Raw genomic sequence first — 23,022 nt, forward strand, 5'->3', positions numbered from 1 at the left:
GGAACTCCTGCAATGATGTCCTGGAGCTGAGATGACTTCCCTCGAACAACCATAACCATCCTACTTTGTGCTAAGTATGCCTCCAACCAGCAGAGAGTTTTCGCCCTGATTCCCATTGACTCCAGTTTTGCAGGGGCTCCTTGATGCCACACTCTGTCAAATGCGGCCTTAATGTCAAGGACAGTCACACTCACCTCATCACGGGAACTCAGCTTTTTTGTCCATATTTGAACCAAGGGTGTAATGCTGAGTGGTCCTGGCGGAACCCAAACTGGGCACCAGTGAGCAGGTTATTGCTAAGCAAGTGCTGCTTGATAGCACTGTTGATGACTCCTTCCATTACTTTACTGATGATTGAGAGTAGACTGATGAGGCGGTAATTGGCCGGGTTGGATTTGTCCTGATTTTTGTGTATAGGACGTACCTGGGCAATTTTCCACATAGCCAGGATGATGCCGGTGTTGTAGCTGTACTGGAACAGTTTGGCTAGGGATGCAGCAAGTTGTGGGCCACAAGTCTCCAGTGCTCTTGCCAAATATTGTCAGGGCCCATAGCCTTTGCAGTATCCAGTGCTTTTAGCTATTTCTTGAAATCACATGGAGTGAATCGAATTGACTGAAGACTGGCATCTGTGATGCTGGAGGAAGCCAAGATGGATCATCCACCTGGCACTTATGGCTGAATATTGGAGCAAATGCATCAGCTTTATCTTTTGCACTGATGTGCTGGGCTCCTCCAACATTGAGGATGGGGATATTTGTGGAGCCTCTTCCTCCAGTGAGTTGTTTAATTGTCCATCACCATTCATGATTCGATGTGGCTGGACTGCAGAGCTTAGACCTGACCTGCTGGGTGTGGAATCACTTAGCTCTGTGTATCACTTGCTGCTTATGCAGTTTGGCACACAAGTAGTCCTGTGTTATAGCTTTCACCAGGTTGACACCTCCTTTTTGAGGTCTGCCTGGTGCTGCTCCTGGCATGCCCTCCTGCCACTCTCCATTGAACCAGGGTTGATCCCCTGGCTTGATGGTAATGGTAGAATGGGGGATATGCCAGGCCATTAGGTTACAGATTGTGTTTGAATACAATTCTGCTGCTGATGATGGCCCACAGCTAGATCTGTTTGAAATCTATCCTATTTAGTGTGGTGGTAGTGCCATACAACACGATGGAGGGTATCCTCAATGTGAAGGCAGGATTTTGTCTCCACAGAAACTGTGCGATAGTCACTCCTACCAACATCATCATGGACAGATGCATCTGTGGCTGGCAGTTTGGTGTGGACAAGGTCAAGTATGTTTTCCCTCTTGCTAGATCCCTCACCACCTGCTGCCAACCCAGTCTGGCAGCTATGTCCTTTAGGACTCAGCCTACTCAGTCAGTAGTGGTGCTACCGAGCCACTCTTGGTAATGGACGTTGAAGTTCCCCCACCAAGAGTACATTTTGCGCCCTTGCCACCCTCAGTGCTTCCTTCTAGTGGTGTTCAATATGGAGGAGCAGTGATTTATCAGCTGCTGAAGGGTGATATGTGGTAACCAGCTGGAAGTTTCCTTGCCCATGTTTGGCCTCATGCCATGAGACCTCAGGGGGTCCGGAGTCGATGTTGAGAACTCCCAGGGCAAATCCCCACTGTGCCGCCAAGTCTGCTGGGTCTGTCCTGCCAGTTGGACAGGACATACCTAGGATGGTGATGTTGGTTGTCTGGGATGTTGTCATCCTCAAGGAATTATATCTTACAGACAATATCAGGCAGTTGCTTGACTAGCCTATGAGTCGACGGTGCCTAGGTCAATGCCGGGTGGTCCGTCCGGTTTCATTCCTTTTTTTGTGACATTGTAGCAGTTTGATACAACTGAGTTCAGAGGGCATTCAAGAGTCAACCATATTGTTGTGGATCTGGAGTCACATGTAAGGACAACAGATTTCCTTCTCTTAAGGACATTAGTGAACCAGATGTGTTTTTACAACAATCGACAATCATCATTTGACTTTTAATTCCAGATTTTTATTGCATTCACATTCCACCATGTGCTATTGCAGGATTCGAACCCAGGTCCTCAGAGCATTACCCTGGGCCTCTGGATTACCAGTCCAGCGACAATACCACTACGCCATCGCCTCCCTATTTTTGCTGTTAGGTGTAGGATGTTGTGATAAGTGTGTAAAACCAGAAATGTCAAATTAAGTCCTCAAGCATTGGAGAATAAATTTATAATTTCGCTCAATATTCAGTAGTAAGAGGTACAAGCATATTTGCACATGAAAAGGTAACCAGTACAGCATGGTTAAGCACTTAGGGACATAGGAGCATGAATAGGCCATTATGCTCATTGAGCCTGCTCTGTTATTCAACCAGATCATGCTTGACCATCTCAACACCACTTTCCTGTGCTATCCCCAATTCCCTTGATGTAATTGGTATCCAGAAATCTATTGATTTCTATCTTGAATATGCTCAATGATTGAGCCTCCACAGCCTTCTGAGGTAGAGAATTCCAAAGACTCACCACCCTCTGAGTGAAGAAATTCCTGCTCATCTCAATCTTAAATCGCCTGCCCCTTACCCTGGGGCCATGTCTCCTGGTTCTATGCTCAGCAGCCAGGGAAACAGCCTATTCACATCTACCCTATCATGCCCTGTAAGAATTTTAAGTTTCAGTGAGGTTACGTCATTATTATGGGTCCAGGGCTGTCCGCTCAGAGGCTCCAGACTGGGTAGTCTCCTCTCCACACTCACCACTGCTGTCCCAGAGGTGGGGCAACTCACAACCCCAAATGTAACTTCTGCGAGCACATCAGAGGTCACAACTCACAGCTTGGGAATCCCTGACTTGGCTCCACATGAGCGTCCTTCCACCCCAACTTCATCTCACCCTATCAACGTATGCTTCTATTCCTTTTCCCCTCATGTGTTTATCCAGTTTCCCCTTAAATATATCAACACCACATTCTCACCACTCTGGATAAATGAGTTTCTCCTGAATTCCTGATTGTCCTAATAAATCCCAGCTTATATTGAAGATTCCTAGTTTTGGCATTCCCCCACAAGTGGAAACATAATCTCTACGACTACCCTATTGCAACCTCCTCATAATTTTAAAGACCTCTATCAGTGCACCACTCAGCCTTCTCTTTTCTGAAGAGCCCCAGCATGTTTGATCTTTCCTCTTATAGCCTCTCAGTTCTGGTGCCCACTGTGTAGTGAACAATTGGCAAAATCATTGCTAATTGTACAAAATAAAAATAATTTCAACTCCGGTTTCTCAAAGTGAGAATATATATAGGCTTTTGAATCTCCTTTGGCATTCGTTCCACATGGACTTGATCTTCAGTTTTAGAAGTTTCTGAGTGTTATTCCATGTGGAGCACCAAGAATTTGCATGAGAATCCTGTTTATCTGTTTCTCTGGGATTCTGGGGAATCACAGTGAAAAATTGGGAGAAATTCTAGCCCTCACCCTCAGTGAAGATGGAGCCATGCCCCTCAAAGGCCACGAAGTCTGATTGCTGTTAATTAAAATGAAAGGTGAATCAGAGTTTAATTGCTGTATGACGAGGGACGCTGGAGGGGTCCTGCAGATTTTTGGCTGCCGATTAGACTCGGGATGAAATTCTGACTTTTTTTTAATGTCTGATGGCAATGCGCAGTCCAAGGTTAAAGAACATTCTAACATAGTTATGCCGGTCAGCAATAATTTTGTTAACACTGGACTTAAAATTATGTCAATTGGATTAAATCTAGAGTTCTGATCTTTGTGCCTTTTATCTTCTAAGGGACTTTGCACCTTTTAAATGACTAGCTACTATCTCATTACATGTGACCTTTTAAATCTACATAACTGAGTTTCCAGTGACATTGCTGATGTTAAGACAGATAATACTTTTTCCCCCCGAAGGACAGAAGCGTTGTAACGCACAGCAACAACTTACATTTATATATCACCTTTAATGTCCCATGATGTTTCACTGGAACATTAGCAAACAAAACTTGACACTGAGCCAAATAAGGAGATATTAGGGACAGGTTACCAAAAGCTTGGTTAAGAAGGTAGGGTTTAAGGAACATCTTGAAGGAAGGGAGAGAGAGAGACAGAGAGGTTTAGGGATGGAATTCTGGAGCTTGGTGCCCAGGCAGCTGAAGGCACAGTCGGCAATGGTGGAGCGATGGAAATCGGGATGCGCAAGAGGCCAGGATTGGAGAGCACAAAGATCTCGGAGGTTGTAGGGCTGGAGGAGATTAGAGAGATAGGAAGGGAGCAAGGCCACGGAGGGATTTGCAAACAAGGATGATGAGATGTTATTGTCCAGCCCAAACAAAGCAGTGTCCATTTAAAACACCAGTCTAATTGTTATTAAGTAAACATTGGGTGAGGTCAGAGTTTAATTATTCCACGGGTTGTAGGTTCGAATCCTACCTCTGAAAGATTTGACTGGAAGTGTCAATCAGAGGTTGCAGATATCCTGGCTTTTGTGCTACATGAGGTATTCTTTTAAAGAAAAAGTTTGACAAACTTGTCAGGAGGGGGTTTGGCAGTGGGGCGCAGATTTAATCTCATAATACACAGAGCTCCTGATCTTCGTTGCACTGGTGTGGAAAGGATTGAGCAGTAGCCTTGCAACATTTCCAAAAAGGAGATGGGGGAAATAGATGAGAAAATTGTTACCAGATCTCTGTTGTACAGCTAGTATGAGCTGGGTCTAGAGCAAAATAAGCTTAGCAGCAGTTTGTCTACCTTCTTAACCTCAGGAGGTGTGTTGCCCACGAGAGAGAAAAAATAAGGACATACTTGTGAGTAATAAAGCCATAGAAATATAAGTTGAAATCCCTTTAATCCTCGGTAAAGTGAGGTGGCATACTTTTCTTTTGAACAAGTGTGAAGTATTGTATATGATGGGCTCAAAATAATGGAGAAACCCAAAATTTTAAAACAAAATAACTAAGTTCATACTGCAAACCTTTAAGAAACCATTCACAAGTTTTTAGTAACTTTCTCATAACCAACTTTCGTAACCTTTTGCTATATGCTTCTTTGCTACAGCATATCCCCATAGCATTTAATTTGTTGACTCAATCTTGCAGCACTTCTGTCATTTTCTCTTTAAATTTGTGAAGGCATTAGAAAGACCGTGGAACCCAGGAAGTAATTTTGCACATAACTACATATGTTCGCAGTCCCAAGAGACATGATAGCCATTTAGTGCTTGCACTGCTTTGTTATCTTGTGCTGGTTGTCAATCATGAATTATTTTGAAACTTGGGACTATAACTCTTGCAGAATTCAGCTGAATGTATTTTTCAATGCATTTTTATGTTTTAAACTTTGGACATTTTATGTGTTTTTTAAAGCTAAAAATCTGATTAAAGCTACTCAAAATAAGGTTGTGAATCGTTTCGATTTGTCTTAGTGTTTATGCATTGATGATAAAGTAATTTTTTTGAACACTAATCAATGTAAACAGAACACAAAACAGCAAATTACAACAGTTAAAATGAATTGAATTAGCATGTTAACTTTTTATTGTTATACTGTGCATATCGAAAATAATGTTTCCTGGTCATAAGCTGTAGAATATTTCTCAATGTTCTCCAGTCCAGTAGTTAATCTTCTCTCATCTATAAATCTCATCACTCACCTAGTGCAGCGAGCATGTTAATGGTTAGTATTTGTATTTAGCAGAAAACTGAAATAACACTCTTGTAAAATGTAAGCCTGTAAGAATGCATACTTCAGGATTTTCAAGAAAGTTGATGGCTGTAGGCTACTCAGACTTACACATCATAGTCCCCAATCCCTTATATAAATTATTGCCTTATTTTCACCCCAAAATCATATTTTATTCAACAAAGAAAAACATATGCAGCTATTTTCTCAAGTATTTGTACAGCCTGTTGCATGGTATTTCCAGGAGAAAGAATTAGTGTATCAGGATTATGTTTACAGTTGTGCACACATGATGGAAAATAGATTGTTTAGGTAAAGTATTTTGGCCGTGATCTCTGATTCTGTATTCTGTACAACTCATATGTGGTCTCCAAGCTATGAAAATAAGTTTAGTTTTCAGCCTGCACGCGCTAAGGAAACCAAGGTCTCCAAATGGTTTACTCTAACTTTCCAGTCTTTCAAAAGTCAGACATCTTTTTTCAAATGTATGTGTTACTATCCATGTTGTCACTTATTTCTATTGTTTGGCAGTAGCTCAGCACTTACAAGTAGCAATGTTCGCAGAAATAAAAGCAATGCATGCTAACCAGTTGTTCAGTATCCATTGTTTACAATCATATACATATTGCCTTCATGTTTTTCCAGCAGCAGATTGATATTTGTCTATTTTGACAGGAAGGTGGTTACCTGAGCATAGCCAACAGCAGATAGTCATGTACTCGGTGGATTGTGTGGGGTTTTCAAAAGCTTTTACAATCTCCAATCCTGCGTGTTCTGCAAGTGCAGCAGGCAAGACAAATAGGACCAGAGTATTTTATATTGCCTTTGCATAGCAAATAATTACAAAAAAATGAATTCTGTAATCATACTTTTGTCTTATTACTGCTTTTACAATGCTATTGCTTTAGTCAATTCTTATGAAAGCTAATTTAATTGCTAATGTTTTCTTTCACTTGTTAAAAGCAAACTATTTATTGTCTAGCTGAACCTATGCTCAAGCAAATCCTTAAAATAAAAACTGACACGTTTGAGTAAGGAACTTTTAAACTAATAGAGCAACCAGACTGATGACAGTATTTTTGTCTACTGAACCTACTATACACATTTCAGCAGAACTTCGTCTCTTTGTACTACTTAACGGTTTTCAACATATACCACCTAAAACCTCTGTCGCAGTGAATAGTTCTGAATTTTAAAACTGAAATGGATAACAGTTTGTTATACTACACTTTAAAGTAAGATGGTGCAATGATTAGTCTTGCACTCAATTATATCATTGCCATGAAATGCAATATTTTCAGGGGTTCCTTGGGGGAGAATCTTTGGCTCTGCGAGTGGGGGCGGGGCCCGCTCGCCGAGGCGTAAAATGACTCGGGGTGATGTCAGGCGTGCGTCCCGATGTCACCACGTGCCATTTAGATTTTCAGTTTGGCAGGCGCTCGGCAGCGCGCCCCTTTGAACTGTCAAAGGCCCATTAAGACTATTTAACTAATATTAAAATAATTAGCAGAGCTGCCTGTCCAACCTTAAGGTCGGCGGGCAGACGAAGAGCCCAGGCAGCCTTCTCATTTTTCATGGAACCTCATCCACAGACAGGATAAGGTTTCATGAATGATTTTAAATTTTCTCAAATTTTTATTGAAATTAATTTTTTCAACACTTTATTGAACTGTCAAAACTTAAAACTAACCTCCCTGAGGCACCTCTGTGCGCCAGGGACGTTTCTGTGGTCTTTCAAGTGCAAGTGCAAGAGAGCGCACTCCTGCACAGGGAGCGCACAGTGCTTCTGGGTGCACATCACGCTGGGTGGGCCTTAATTGGCCTGCCCATGTAACATGGTGGCGCGGACCCAATCAGGGGCGCCAGTCAGGTCCACGCCTGCCCCCATGCCCACACAACCCCACCCACCCCCACGGGGGAAAGATTCTATCCTTGGTGATGTAATTGAGAACAAATGGCACTTTAAAAAAATTCTGCAGATGGTAACATCTCCAGAATCCTCTCGAGTGACCTGTGTATCAAAATAATGTGTATATAGACTTAAAATGTTCAAATTTAATTTTTAATACTTTGTCAAATTTTCAGTCAAAGCAGAATACACCAAGTGGGCCCATGGGATATGGTTTTTGTTCCCCATCATAATGCTCATTTTTCTTCTTTTTTTTTGATCAAACAGTGGTGATGCTTTGCAAGTCCACATACGTTGACCATCCTTAGTTACCTCAACTACGTAGTGTGGACTAGGTTCCTCCATAGGAACGGCAGGTTCCCTTCTTTGAAGAACATTAAGTGAATCAGTTGGGTTTTTATCAAAATTCAGCAGTTTTCATGGAATTAATTGAACTTGCTTCACAATGTACTAAAATGGGATTTGAACCCCCAACCTCTGGCTTACTAGCCCTGTGTCATTGCCCTATGTTAGCATATACAGAGCAGACCAGAATTCAGTTACAGACAAATAATCAATTGAGTTAAAAGCAAAAAACTGCGGATGCTGGAAATCCAAAACAAAAACAGAAACAGAATTACCTGGAAAAACTCAGCAAGTCTGGCAGCATCGGCGGAGGAGAGCACAGTTGACGTTTCGAGTCCTCATGACCCTTCAACAAAACTAAGTAAAAACAGGAAAGGGGTGAAATATAAGCTGGTTTGGGGGGGGTGGGATTTGTTGGGACAAGCAGCCAGTAATAGGTGGAGATAACCAAAAGCTATAACAGACAAAAGAACAAAGAGGTGTTGAAGGTGGTGATATTATCTAAAGGAATGTGCTAATTAACAATAGAAGACAGGACAGATAAGGTACAGATAGCCCTAGTGGGGGTGGGGGAATACTAAAAGGTAGAAATAAACAATGGGTGGAAATACATTTAAAAATAATGGAAATAGGTAGGAAAAGAAAAATCTATATAAATTATTGGAGAAAAACACCTCCAGACTGAATATTGAGTTCAACAATTTTAGGTCTTGAACTCTCTCCTCCATCCCCACCCCCCTCCCGTTTCTTCACCCTCCTTTTTGTTTTTTCCAATAATTTCTATAGATGTTTCTTTCCCCCCCCCCCCCCACCTTAAACTTGTATTTCACCCCTTTCCTATTTTTGCTGCCAGACCTGCTAAGTTTTTCCAGGTATTTCTGTTTCAATTAAGTCGAGTCATGGGATACAAATTGTACCTTGCAGGTCCTCAGCACTTCCCACTATAGATGCCAAACTTACATTATCGTAAAATAAACATTTCCCATACATTTTGTTGTTTTAAAGGCACCTTTCTCAATGTAAACATAAGCTTTTTGCCCTTATTTGTAAACTAAATTGCAAGTTGATGACATCAAGATTCATAGAACATATGAAAAGTAGCCAGTAAAGCAAAAATGAAGATTTCTTGAAAGGAAACTACTGATATTACCCCATAGATTCAACTATACCCATATTAACTGAGCAACTATTTAACTTAAAAGTAAATAAGGATACTACAGGTACTGGTCAGTGCTCAATCTTATAAAACCTTTCTTGCTGTACCTGAAGAAGTTAATACTTGATTTTTGCTTAAGATAACAAATAGTGTGCAAGAAGCTAAGTCAATTCAGACATACTAAAACCATGGCTTACAAATCTAATAGTTTATTTTAAGTGTTTACTCAGGAAAGGAGTATTTTTCATTAAAGTTTTAGTAATATCAAAACATTTTTTAGCAATGCTAACCTTTTCTAATGTAAGCGCATTAATGCATTGCTAAGTGTTTGCTCTGCAACTTTGTGATGGTGGAAGAGGAGCATGCTATCTATCATGTATAAGGAGATGCCATTACATCTCACTCCAATATTTTCTTTTAGTTTTGAGACAAATCAGTTTAAAAGTGCTGGTCGTTTTGCTTCGGTACATTTATAGTTATGTAAATAATTGAATAATTCTTCAGTTCATATTCTAATTTCTATTGCCATTCAGGTTAAGAACTAGAAAATTTTATTCAGCTTTTGTTATTAAGAGCAAACTATTAGACGAGAGTGCCTTTCTCTTTTTCTTACTTCGAGCATACTCTTCAGCCAACATCATCTAATTAATTCTCTGAAACTAGATTTAATTATGTCTATTCTATTATCTTTCACTTGCTTAGATCTCTGAAAGCTCAGATGGTAAATTTGATATTTTTGCAGTCATGCAGCAAACCTTTAAAAGTGCAGTTATCACTCCACAAGTTGTGAAGAGAGGAGTACATTTGTCTATTTTTCACATAGTTTGAGGAAAATTATTTGAAGTCAGTGAATTCAAGACACATTTTTAATTTCCTTTCTTGGGGAAAGGCCTATCTTACAGTCCCTGTGCGTTTCTTTTTAATGGTTAGCTGGAACTTTGCAGTATTTGAAGCTGGGTTACTGTAACATTATATTCTTTCAGGAATATGGCAGTATCTATTTTCCTGATTAGATGTTTTTATCTCTTAAGGAACATTGGAATCTTCCAGCTTTATGCTGCCTTTTGTAGGTAGACTCCCAAAGGGTCTAATCATGCATACTTAGAAAAACCTTGATTTCAGTTGAAATTTCAAATTGTTGTCTGGTGTCTTATTTAAAAAAAGAGCTAATTATCTAAAATTTCTAAAGGTTATCCAAAGTCACCAATATGTATCATCTTTTTGTGACACAAGTACATAATTGAACTACCCTTCAAACCAGGTGTCATTTGAAATCAGAAATCTAACCATGAACTGGTAAAACTGTTTAATGTTTATATTTTTAAGCTATTTGTTGGCAACTTTCAATTTAAGCATTTGGTTATGTGGTGGATCAATAATTCTTCCATTAAACAATTTAATGTTCCTTTTTAACTTTTATGACATGTTTATATTTTTGCTTGCAAGTTTAAAGTCTGGATAAATTTATTGCAAGATGAAAGGTTTTGTTCCTATAAAGAAAGAGCATTTACTGGAAAAACATAAAATATAAGACTTAATGTCACTGTGTGTTGAAATACAGTGCTTTGACCTTATACTAGGTTCAAATCCAACTCAGACTAGTGGGATGAAAGTCTCCTTTGTCAACTGAGTGTCACAAATATGATGAGTTTGGAATAGTTGCAACTCAATTCATAGTGAAAAATCACTGTCCATATTTAGCTAATTTGATATTCAGTTATTCTGTTAGGGACCATTAACATTTAAATCTAAATTCGAACATTATGTTTTAACCAGTAAAACTATGCCACACAAGATTTCATGTTTTTAATCAAAAACAAGCTATACTGTTTATAAAAGACTTGAGCAAAACAAGCACTGTTAATAATTTGGCTTCTAACTATGTAGGCGACGCTTATCAGTTTTACTTATTATTTCGTCTGAGAATTCTTTTATATTCATAAGACACATCAGTCTTAAAGTTATTTACTTCTGTAGGGACCACCCATAAGTATGCCACAGTCCTCTGGAAACTACTTTAATTCTCCTCAGTTCTAGCTATTCTAAGAGGTAAGACTTTAATTTACTGCCTGTTAACTAGCTGTGGATGCCTCAGTCCCTTTATTCTGGTTGCCTTCTCAGTACTCCTATATTAAACTGCTGGTTGCTTTCTTTCACTGTGAGACTCTGTGAGGACCTCTGTAGATTTTTCCATTAGCTTCAAAATAGGCAATCATCAGCTTTTTTTTTCCCTCATGGAATCCAAGCAGAGATTAAGCCCTGTAGCATTCCACATGGTGAATGATGAACTTTGAGTTTTCTCTGCTTACAGTGCAGACCTAACTCATTTACTTTGCCTGCCTTCTGTTAGCGAGCAGCAAACTGCACATATCAGGTCCAAGCTGCAACTAAAACTTTCATCAAACACCCAGATAAATTGCATATGGAGAATTTCACTAAGTTCCACCCATATGCTTGATGATGTGGCATGCCTGGGATGCCCTCAAACAAACCTTTAGGCAAAGTATCCATCATTTAAAATTCTTTCTTCGATCGGAAGAAATGGATTTTACAATGCTTCAGGGTTTAACAAATACATTTAAACTAATTTAGCCTCAGTTCCCAAGACAAAAACATGCCTCTGGTCTGCCCTTAGTGCATTGATTGCAGATTCATGTTTCCACCAAAAGGCCACACATTCATTCTTTGAGTTTCTCCACCTGCTGTTTTATGACTCTTACCCTTTGAACTGTTAACCTCTCAAGTCAACATGGCCTGGCCTTTGAAGTGTAATTAACTCATGCTTGTTTCAGTTATATTTACATCAAATGTTTGCTAGTTTTAAATCGAGTTTTCCACCTGCTCGCTACGGTTAAAACCTCAGCTCCTAAAACTAAAAGTTACATTCCAAGAAATATAAATTCTGAACTAAGCATCCTTGACAGTGGACAGTTTCAAAGAGACCTTTATGGGATAACTTCTATGGAAATGGGGGCGAATATTTATTTATTTGGGAGCAGGTGAAGATTAATTTGTGTTCGACAGAATAGAGCTTTTCAGTGCATTTGTGCTACACAGCTTGAGATTGTGAAACAGAATAGAGGCATAAATTGGCCAAAAATTCTGTTCCTCATATTAAGAACTGAAGCCCACTGATATGCAAGGTAATTACAAGAATGCATTTTGAGAGCAACCATACAAGACCTTATAGCACTCTAGCCTTGCCCAAACATACTTAACTGTTACTGCAAAATAAAGACCTCAAAAATGAGTTGATCAGTTTACTGGAGAACTTGGCTCCCTTTTCCCCCCAGAAGCACAATACTTAGCTGGTAGCTCTATTAAACAGTGCACTTTCTAGCTGCCAGATCCAGTGATTAGTTTGTAATTGAATTTGAATTCAAGAAAAAAATGCTGTAAATAATGCATTCCTATGTACTATGTACTGTGAGGTGCTACTCAGCATTCAAAACTAGGGATATATTATAATTTGCAGTTACCTTTTTTCTTAAATATTATATATCTGCTTTCGCAGAACAATATTTTTGTTTCTAAGGAGGGAAATCTTCATGTTATTTTTCTCACTTCATTTTTTCCCCCACATCCTTTTCATTGCTTTTCCACTGAAGGGATAGAAACAATAGGAGAGTTGCCTGATCCAGAGCTGCAGGTTGACCCCTACCATTTCAGTATACCTGAGGCTGAAATAGTTAAGGTTACTGGTGAGGTTGGTGAGTAAATACTTAGACTGCCTGGTATTTTTGTATTATAACTATTCTTGTTAACCACCACAAAGCAAATAGTAGACCTGGCTATTGTAAAGGTGTTGACTCATTTTAAACTAATCATTTTAAGCCTGAAACTATTTGAGTGCAAACATATCCATGTAAAATTGCCTGTCGAGTTCAAACAGTGTAAAATGGTGTTAAAAGCTTCTGATTTCTAAATGTTCTTAATGCTTAACTATTAACCTTGTTAATGTTGGCTGGTTTGAGAAATGGTTACCTGTGGAAATGCAAAATTGCATGGTTAAGTGCATAGACTTAACTATACACGAGATTTCTGCATGTAGTGTTATACTACCGAAGTTTCGAGAGAGTTCCATTTTTGTGTGATGCTTTTATATAAGATAATTACTTGAATATTATAGTTAAGTAAAAAAAACTCATTCAGATTTCTATTTTTTTTTAAATAACTGATTAATTTCCTATTTCCTGACTGACTTTTTGCAAGAAATTCAAAAATTTCTGTCAAAGTAGCTGTCACTTATCTATACTGCAGAATGGACATTTTATGAAATTTTCTTATTTTCTTCTTCTGGATATATGTGCATATTAAAGAAATTTACTTGCGTTACAGGGTAGCATTGGCATGAATTTGCACATTCAGTGCCTTGTGTATTTTTATTTAGGCTTATCAGAATAGGAGAGGAAGTATACTGACATTCACTTGTATTTGCCCTTGTTGATATTACAGTTGGTCTGTTTCAGGTTGATTTTTGAATGGAAGAAAATATGAAATTGCATTACTATGATTATTAGGTTCTAGTAAACATGTTTCCACAACAAATATACAAATTGCATATTACTCCTCTGTACTTTCTTTACAGCAGTTACTCCTCCCTCTGATAAGCATCACAGCCATTTTAAACGCAGAGTATCAAAAACAACAAACAGAGAATCCAGAACATCCTCTCACAGTCCTCCTCCAGCTGTCAGTCAAGAGATTTCAGTCTATAAGGAGAAGTTCATCCCTCCTGAGCTGAGTATCTGGGATTACTTTATAACAAAGGTATTTTTATTTTGCATGGTGGAACAAAATTATTATCAGTTAATTGAAAACAATGAATGTGCACACAGGAGGAAGTATAAATAGCTCTATATTATTAATTGGAACCTGTGATCTGTATTAACATTAATATACTATATTAATACATATGCAAACTCAAGCTTCCAAACCCATCAGGTGAGCACCAAGATAAAGGCAACATTAACATTAAAAAAACTCAATTGTGCACATTATTGCTATTGGGGATCTATATTTATGTTATATGCTGATATTAGTTATAGCTGAAGTAAGTTAGACGTATCTGCCATACCATTCTTTGCAATCTATACTTTTTTTGTATATTTGCTTTTTGACCGTTATTTTCATACTCTGTCATACTCAAAACTTAAATGATCGTAGACATCTGTGGAAGACTTTAACCTAATTAGCATGTGTTGATTTCATACTCAAACTGACCTAAATAACTTTGTACCAAGCTGAGGACCCAGTGGTCAATTGGCTACTCACACTAGATCTTAAAACAAGTGAGATTTATTCACTCCTGGCATCTTTATTTGTAATGATGAACAAGATAATGACAGATATTACTTTCCAGTCTACCTCTGATCTCCCTCGAATTAAAAAGTTAGAAGTCTGAAAAAGGAGCCCAACCCCTTCTCCACTTTCGGTTTTAATGGAGGAAGGATGAGATTGGGCAGTCAATACACTCACAGGAGGCAGGTTGATTATTTAAATATTTTGATGAGGCTGTGCCTCCTCATTTTAACAGTGGTTCTGGAGGGGAGGTAGTGACATAGTGATATTGTCACTGAACTAGCAATCCAGATCCTCTGGGGACTGGGATCCCATTATGAATCCCATCACGTCAGATGGTGAAATTTGAATTCAATAAAATTCTGGAACTATAAGCCTAATGATGACCATGAAACCATTGTCGATTATCATAAAAACCCATCTGGTTTACTAACATCCTTTAGGGAAAGAAATCTACTGTCCTCACCTGGTCTGGCCTGCATGTGACTCCAGATCCACAGCAATGTGGTTGACTTTTAAAAGCCCCCCTGAAATGGCCTGGCAAAGCCACTCATTTGTATCAAACCCACTAAAAAGTCTAAAAGGACTGAAACTGGATGGGCGACGCAGCATTGACCTAAACATCGAAAATGGAGCAGACAAACTCAACACTGTCGACCCTACAAAGTCCTCCTTACTAATATCTGGGGACTGGTGCCAAAAGTGGGACTGCTATCTCACAGACGAGTCAAGTAACAGCCTGACATAGTCATCCTCACGGAATCGTACCTTACAGATAATGTCCCAGACACCACCATCACCGTCCCTGAGTATGCCCCGTTCCACTGTCGGGACAGACCCAGCAGAGGTAGCAACAGTGGTATACAGCCAGGAGGGAGTTACCCTGGGAGTATTCAACATAGACTTCAGACCCCATGAAGTCTCATGGCATTAGGTCAAACGTGAACAAGGAAACCTGCTGATTGCCACGTACAGCCCACCCTTCAGCTAATCGGTACTCCTCCATGTTGAACACCACTTGGAGGAAGCACTGAGACAGGACAGGGCGCAGAATGTACTCTAGGTGGAGGACTTCAGTGTTCATCACCGAGTGTGACTTGGTAGCATCGCTACAGGCCGAGCTGCCCGAGTTCCTAAATGCCACTCAGTGGATTGAAAAGGGCAATTAGTGGTGGGCAATAAATACTGGCTGAGCCAGCGCACCCACACCACATGAATGAATTTAAAAAAACATAGCTGCTAGACTGGGCCTGTGGCAGGTGGTGAAGGAACCAACAAAACGGAAAGACATACTTGACATCATCCTCACCAACCTGCTTGCCACAGATGCAGCTGCCTGTTACAGTATCAGCAGGAGTGACTACCGCACAGTTGTTGTGGAGACAAAGACCTCTCTTCAGATTGAGGATATCCTCCATCATGTTATGTGGCACTACCACCGTGCTAAGTGGGGCACATTTCAAACAGATCTAGCAACTCAAAACTGAGTATCCATGAGGTCCTGTGGGTCATCAGCAGCGGCAGAATTGTACTCAACCACAATCTGTAACCTCATGGCCCTGCATTTCCCCCTCTCTACCATTACTACCAAGTCAGGGGATCAACCTTGATTCAATGAAAAATGCAGGAGGACATGCCAGGAGCAGCGCCAGGCATACCTAACAATGAGGTGTCAACCAGGTGAAGCAGTAACACAGGACTATGTGTGTGACTAACAGCATAAGCAGCAGGTAATAAACAGAGCTCAGCGATTCCACAACCAATGGATCAGACCTCGACTCTGCAGTCCTGCCACATCCAGTTGTGAATGGTGTTGGGCAATTAAACAATTCACTGGAGGAGGAGGCTCCACAAATGTCCCCATCCTCAGTGATAGGGAGCCCAGGACAACAGTGAAAAAGATAAGGCTGAAGCATTTGCAACAACCTCCAGCCAGAAGTACTGATTGGATGGTCCATCTCTGCCTCCTCTGGATCTAAGCATCAAAGGTGTTGGTCTTCAGCTAATTTGATTCGCTCCACGTGATATCAGCTGAAGGCACTGGATACTGCAATGGCAGTTGGCCCTGACAATATTCCAGCAGTAGTACTGAAGACTTGTGCTTCAGAACTTGCCACATCTCTAGCCAAGCTGTTCCAGCACAGCTGCAACACTGGCATCTATCCAGCAATATGGAAAATTTCCCAGGCATGTCCTGTACACAAAAAAGACAAATCCAACCCAGTCACTTACAGCCAGTCTACTCTCAATCATCAGTAAAGTGACTGAAGGGGCCATCAACAGTGCTATCAAACGGCACTTACTTAGCAATAGCCTATCCACTGACGCTCAGTTTTGGATTCCGCTCAAATCCTGACCTCATTACAGCCTTGGTTCCAACGTGGACTAAGATCTGAACTAGAGGTGAGGTGACAGTGACGCACTTGACATCAAGGCAGCGTTTGACTGAGGGCGGAATTTTCTATGCCCATAGGCATTGGGCATGTTTGGCGGTGTGAGCGGACAATATGGTGAGATGGCTAAAAATCGATTTCGCAACGTAGTGAAACCAGTTTGCATTCATCTGCTCTGCCCGTCAATGTCGGAGCACGTTTTCTGGCATCAGTCATCTCTTGGGGAGGTGGTGGGGGCTGGGGATGCAGGCAAGCATTCGGAAAACCTTGTATAAAGTGACCATTCCTCCACAGCTGAGACAGTTCAGACGCAGCCACATTGACAAGCTTGGAGTCGGAGCTGTAGCTTATCTGCCCATTCGAGCAACACAGAGGCATGAAGTTGCCACCAAGTGCTCCAAAGCTTATCATCCCTCAGGCACAGATTGCAAACTATTGAGCATTTTATGGGCCTCAGAAGAATCGGATGACCGAGCAGGTTGTACAAGCTCCTTGCTAAAACTGGCCATGGAGCAAGCACTGCTGGAGATGCTCACAGCCCCTTGCAATGTCATCATTCCGCTTTGGATCAGTCTTCCCTATGGTTCAAGCCAAAAGTGCAGCCTTGCAGTGTGGGTTGGGAGAATGTCTGTACTTGAGCTGAGAGCACAGCATGCAGTCCAGTGGGCAAAGCTGCTGCCAATTGGTCAGGTGGAGGTGGGTGGTGTTTCGTGCAGTACAATAAACTCTGGTCATCCAAGTGGTGGCCAGCACACTCCAGATGTATTAAGAGGCCTTCAGACTTAACCAAGAAAGGTTCGTAGAACCCCCAATTAAGCCACAGTGAGCTAATGCTGTTCGGCACCTAGCTAGATCCAGGGTCTATAAACACCACCTTTCATTCCTGCAGATGACTGAGAACCAGTGTTGCCGAAGGCTGCACATGCCTAAGGAACATGGTCGGTCACATCAGTAAAATTTGGCACCACTGGGATGTGGCGGACACCTACCGACTGTGGCCGTGAAAGTGATGGTGGCGCTCAATTTTTATGCCAGTGGCTCAGGGCTCCACAGATGAACTCTGTGGGATATCTCAAGCCTTCACCTTTGTGAATGCACACAATTTTCTGTATTTCGTTCAGGACCAGGAAAGCCAGGATGTAAGGATTTGCCCAGATCTCAGGTTTCCCCACAGGTGCAGGGTGCCATTGACTGCACCCATACGGTGCTCAGATCTGCATCGCAACAAGTGGTCAACGATGCAAAGACTCCCATTTGCTGAATGTTCAGCTGGTGTGCAACAACCACAAGCACAACCTGCAGGTTTGCACACTGTCCGCGACCCTACATTCTCAGCTGGTCTCAGATCTCTGACACCTTCCGTGGTCCCCAAGTAGCCAGCCCTGCAGCCTCTGTGGACAAGGGCTACCCGCAGAGAACGTGGATGATGACACCTGTGCGGCAGCACAGACTGCTGCAGGGTGAAGGTATAGCAAGTCTCATGCTGTAATTTGCAACTTGGTGGTGCAGACCATCGGGATGCTGAAAATGAGGTTCCAGCACCTGGGCCGGTCTGTTGAAGCTTTGCAATAGAGCCCACAAAAGGGCGTAACACATCATTGTTGCCTGCTGTGCGCTTTACAACCTTTCGCTGCAACGGGGAGAGGAGCTGGCTGAGGAAGAGATGAAGGGCATGAACGTCTCTTCCAATGAGAAGGACATCAACGGGGATGAGGGTGAGAAGGTCCTCAAAAGCAGCAATGAGGCCAGCACACTGGCCAGATGAGCAGGAATGCGCAGGAGGCCCTCCTGGCTTTGTGGAGGATGTTGACGACATGCAGTCAGGAGACACAATGTACCCTCACATTGCATCTATGAACGTTTGACTCCAATCTGGCTGATGGCAGTGCACATATCCTCTATATGATAAGGGTCCTGTCATGGAGATGCAGCGGAGGCCTCAATAGTCACTCGATTCCGGGAGGATGATGATGACATGCAGTGAAGACACACCATAGATCTTCACATAGCCTCTGTGAATATCTGACTCCTGTCCGGCCAAAGACAGCTCACTTGCACTCTGTGATCAGGATCATATCATGGAGATGCAGCCATGAAACTTTAAATACACCTGATCCTTTGTCAGGCTTCAGCACCTGACTCCTTTGAGAGCCCTGCGTCACTAGTCACAGATGCTGATAAGATGGGGGCCAACCCCGTCTCAAAGGTGCTGAGAGCAGACGGAGAAAATGATGGAACTCTGACGCCTGCCAACGACATTCTGGCAGCAATGACGAGCACCATCAAGGCAGTAATAAGTCCAGTGAGAATGAGGCTGGACCATCACTTTGGTCTGAAGGCTGCACAAAGCACAGGGAAGAGGCCCTGGACTGAGACACCTGCCTTCAACTTGCACAGGAAGTAAGGTTTCACATCTGAGTGACACAGACATTGCTCATCAGACAAATCGACAGTGAGACATTCTTGGGAGTTTATTTACAATAATGAACATTATGTACAAGCGATTAACATCTGTGCCCAGGCTGTGCAACTAGTTCAAATCTCACAATGGCAAACTATGAAACAATGTAACTTCATCTGAAACAGATGGAAACAGGTTTACTCAAAAAAAGAGTATCAAGAATTCAAATCTCACAATGGCAAACTATGAAACAATGTAACTTCATCTGAAACAGATGGAAACGTGTTTGTACTCGAAAGAGTTACATCTTGGCCTAAATAGCCAAGTGGTTATGGTACTGGGTTTGTAACCCCAAGATCAAGAGTTCAAATCTCACAATGGCAAACTATGAAACAATGTAACTTCATCTGAAACAGATGGAAACAGGTTTGTACTCGAAAGTGTTACATCTTCTTAACCTTCCTAACCCTGTCGGCTACATCTTCATGCTCCCCCGACATCCATAGCAGAGGTGGAGGCGGCCTACTGACTGCTACATCCTGAGTGGTCCCATGGACGGGATGAGGACAATGAAGATGTGTGAGAGAGAGTGAATTGTGATGTCCCTTGAACTGCCAGTGACAGAGATCCCTGTGGATGTGTGATGGGTTTATGAGTGAGAGTTGAGTGATGAGAAAGAGTGCCTTACCCTGGCAGAACGGAGGCGATCATTCATCCTTTTATGGCACTGGGTGGCTGTCCTCTTTTGGAGGGTGTTGGCGCTAACCACTGCTGCCACAGCACCCCCATGCTGGATTAGTGATGATGTTGCCCCTCCTGCAGCCAGAGTGAAAGTAGAGGACATCACGGCGGGCCGCAACTTTGTCCAAAAGGTGCTCGAGGGGCACGCCATTAACTGGGAGGCTGCAGTCGTCTTGCCGTTTGGGGCCGTGTCTTCTTTGTAGCAGTCTAGGGCTGGTAGCACTGAGAGATGTTCGCATGGCTGCAAATTAAATATGCCGCCTGGCGTGATGAAACGGTGAGGTGATGATGTGGCGGGCAAATGAGACCTCAACCACTATTGAAACGGTGTTTCCCAGGAGTGCATAATTAATGAGGTGAGATTAATAAGATGTGAAAAGTCGCCATTGCGGCTGATGGGTAAAATGTCCTTTTCCCTGCCCACTTCCGCACTTAGAGCGGAATTGTCCCAGATTTGCACTGAGTGTGGCATTAAGGAGCCCTAGCAAAACTAGAGTCATTGGGAATCGTGGAAAACTTTCCACTGGTTGGAGGTCAATCATCTCAGTTCCAGGATATCACTGCAGCAGTCCCTCAGAGTAATGTCCTAGGCCTGACCATCTTCAGTTGCTTCATCAATGACCTTCCAAAATAAGGTCAGAAGTGGGGATGTTCGCTGATGATTGCACAATGTCCGGCACCATTTACTACTCCTCAGATACTGTGAAGCAGTCCGTGCCCGAATGCAGCAAGCCCTGGACAATATCCAAGCTTGGGCTGACAAGTGGCAAGTAATATACGCATCACGCAAGTGACAGGCAATGACCATCTCCAACAAGAGAGAATCCAATCATTGCCCCTTGATATTCAGTGGCATTACTGTTGTTGAATCCCCCACTATCAATACCCTGGGGGGGGAAATTACCATTGACCAGAAACTGAACTGGACTAGCCATATAAATACTGTGGCTGCGAGCAGTTCAGAGGCTAAGAATCCTGCGGAAAATAACTCCCCTCCTGACTTCCCCAAGCTTGTCCACCATCTGCAAGGCACAGGAATGCACACATTGCCTGGATGAGCACAGCTCCAGAAGCTTTCCACCGTCCAGGACAAAGCAGCCCACTTGATTGGCACCCCGTCCACAAATATTCACTCCCTCCACTACTAACGCACAGTGCCAGCAGTGTCTACCATCTATAAGGTGTACTGCAGGAACTCGCCAAGCCTCCCTGGACAGCACCTTCCAAACCCATGACCACTACCATCTAGAAGAATAAGAGCAGCAGACTCATGGGAACACCGCCACCTAGAAGTTCCCCTCCAAGCCACTCACCATCCTGACTTGGAAATATATCGCCATTCCTTCACTGTTACTGGGTCAAAATCCTGGAGCTCCCTCCCTAACAGCACTGCGGGTGTACCTACACCACAGGGACTGCAGTGATTTGAGAAGGCAGCACACCACCACCTTCTCGAGGGCAATTAGGGATGGGTAATAAATGCTGGCCTGGCCAGTGATGCCCATATCCCATGAATGAATTAAAAAAACAATGTTGGCTGGGATTTCCAGGCCTCAGGAACCCTGCAGGTGGATGGAGGTGAAGATGAGTTGAAGTGCTCTTACAGCACTCGTGGCTTAGCAGGGACAGGAGTGTGTCCTCCATGCTCAACAAGCCACATGGTAAACCCCATCCCTACTGAATGTATCTGTTCCTTCTCCATGATGACCATTTGCACTTCCTGTCCCACGCTCCAGCCATATGCTGCAGTTTTTCACACCTGACAGCCACAAGAAATCTACAGAAAATAAACAAGACATTGGTTCAGGAAATCTATCCTTCTGAGTTTTGCTGCCTTAACTTCACCACATTCCCACTTCTCCTGGCACAGAATGTGCCTCAGCAATCATGTCGGGGCCATAGAGTGTGTGCTGTTTTTGTTTTTGTTTTAGATCTGCAGTATTGTGCTTTTTGTTCCTACTAATCATCTCATTGAATTCATCAATAAGAAAGAAATGTAATAATAAATTAGTTTCACAGTTAGTGAAAAAAATTTGCATGCTGAAAACTATGAAACATTAAAGCTATTGATGACTTGATATTGCAGCACATTTAAGTTGTATCTAGAGTCAAAATTGTAATTAATAGTAGCAGCTGTTATAGACTGCATATGTCCCTTTCTCCAGCCCTCCCTTTCCCCAGCACACAGTAAAATTGAATATGATTCAGAAGAGAGCCAGGGCAGTGATGATGAGGAAGATGCTTTTGCTTCAGACGTACAGCTTCAGGAACATTCAAATCCAAATTCATTCAGGTAAGGGTTAGCTTGGTTTGTTTTAACTTGATAAAAATGACTTTGATATCTTAATTTTCACACTCTCCACGCCACCACCATCAAGCTATGTTATCCTATTGGTTACTCCTTCAGTTCTTTGCCCTTCCCATTCTTCCTTTACCAGGTCGTACAGTTGTTAGAGTCAAAATATGGAGGTACATAGTTGAAAATTATGGCTTTAGGACAAGCTGTGTTAGCCTGAGAATGCGCTTCATTTTTCCTGTGCGCAGTTACCCTCTTCAACTATTCCATGATATACTTACCAGAAATTCCATTTAATTTTGTGAAACACTTCTTTTGTAGGAAAGGATAGGACAGCATTGGAACCATTGCACTCTGATAGAATTGTACAGCCTAGAAGAAGGCTATTCAGATCATTGTGCCTGTGTCAGCTCTTTGTAGAGTTATCTAATTAATCCCATTCTCCTGTTTTTCCTCCATAGCCCTTTTTATTCCCTTAAGTGTTTACCCCATTTTCGTTTGAATGCTACTATTGAATTTGCTGTCGCACCCTTACAGGCAATGCATTTCCAGATCACCAACAGCTCGCTGAGGTTAAAAAATGTTTTTGCTCAAGCTGCTTCAGGTTCTTTTGACAATCACCTTAAATCCGTTGTTATCAACCACTTTTGCCATTAGAAACGGGCGTTTTTTTCTTCGCTCTGTCAAAACCAATCGTGGCTTTGAACATCTTTTACGCTAGTCCATGAACAGAATAAACCCCATTTTCTCCAGTCTCATCACATAACTAAAGTTGCTCATCACTGGTACCATTTTAGTAAATATCTTCTGCATCCCC

The 23,022-nt window shown here is 42.0% G+C and overlaps 1 protein-coding gene across 4 annotated transcripts in view; it reads left to right on the top strand.

Moving 5' to 3' along the window:
• Window positions 1-23,022, top strand: part of LOC121277398 (dmX-like protein 1) — a 258,411-nt gene that overhangs the window by 164,285 nt on the left and 71,104 nt on the right. For all 4 annotated transcript variants that reach the window (XM_041186812.1, XM_041186814.1, XM_041186813.1 and 1 more), the window contains exons 29-30: window positions 13,662-13,843; window positions 22,075-22,202. In XM_041186812.1, coding sequence (XP_041042746.1) covers window positions 13,662-13,843; window positions 22,075-22,202 — 310 coding nt within the window. The remainder of the gene's footprint in view (window positions 1-13,661; window positions 13,844-22,074; window positions 22,203-23,022) is intronic.

This window comes from Carcharodon carcharias, chromosome 4 (genome assembly GCF_017639515.1).
Source record: "Carcharodon carcharias isolate sCarCar2 chromosome 4, sCarCar2.pri, whole genome shotgun sequence".
Classification (NCBI taxonomy): Eukaryota; Metazoa; Chordata; class Chondrichthyes; order Lamniformes; family Lamnidae; genus Carcharodon; species Carcharodon carcharias.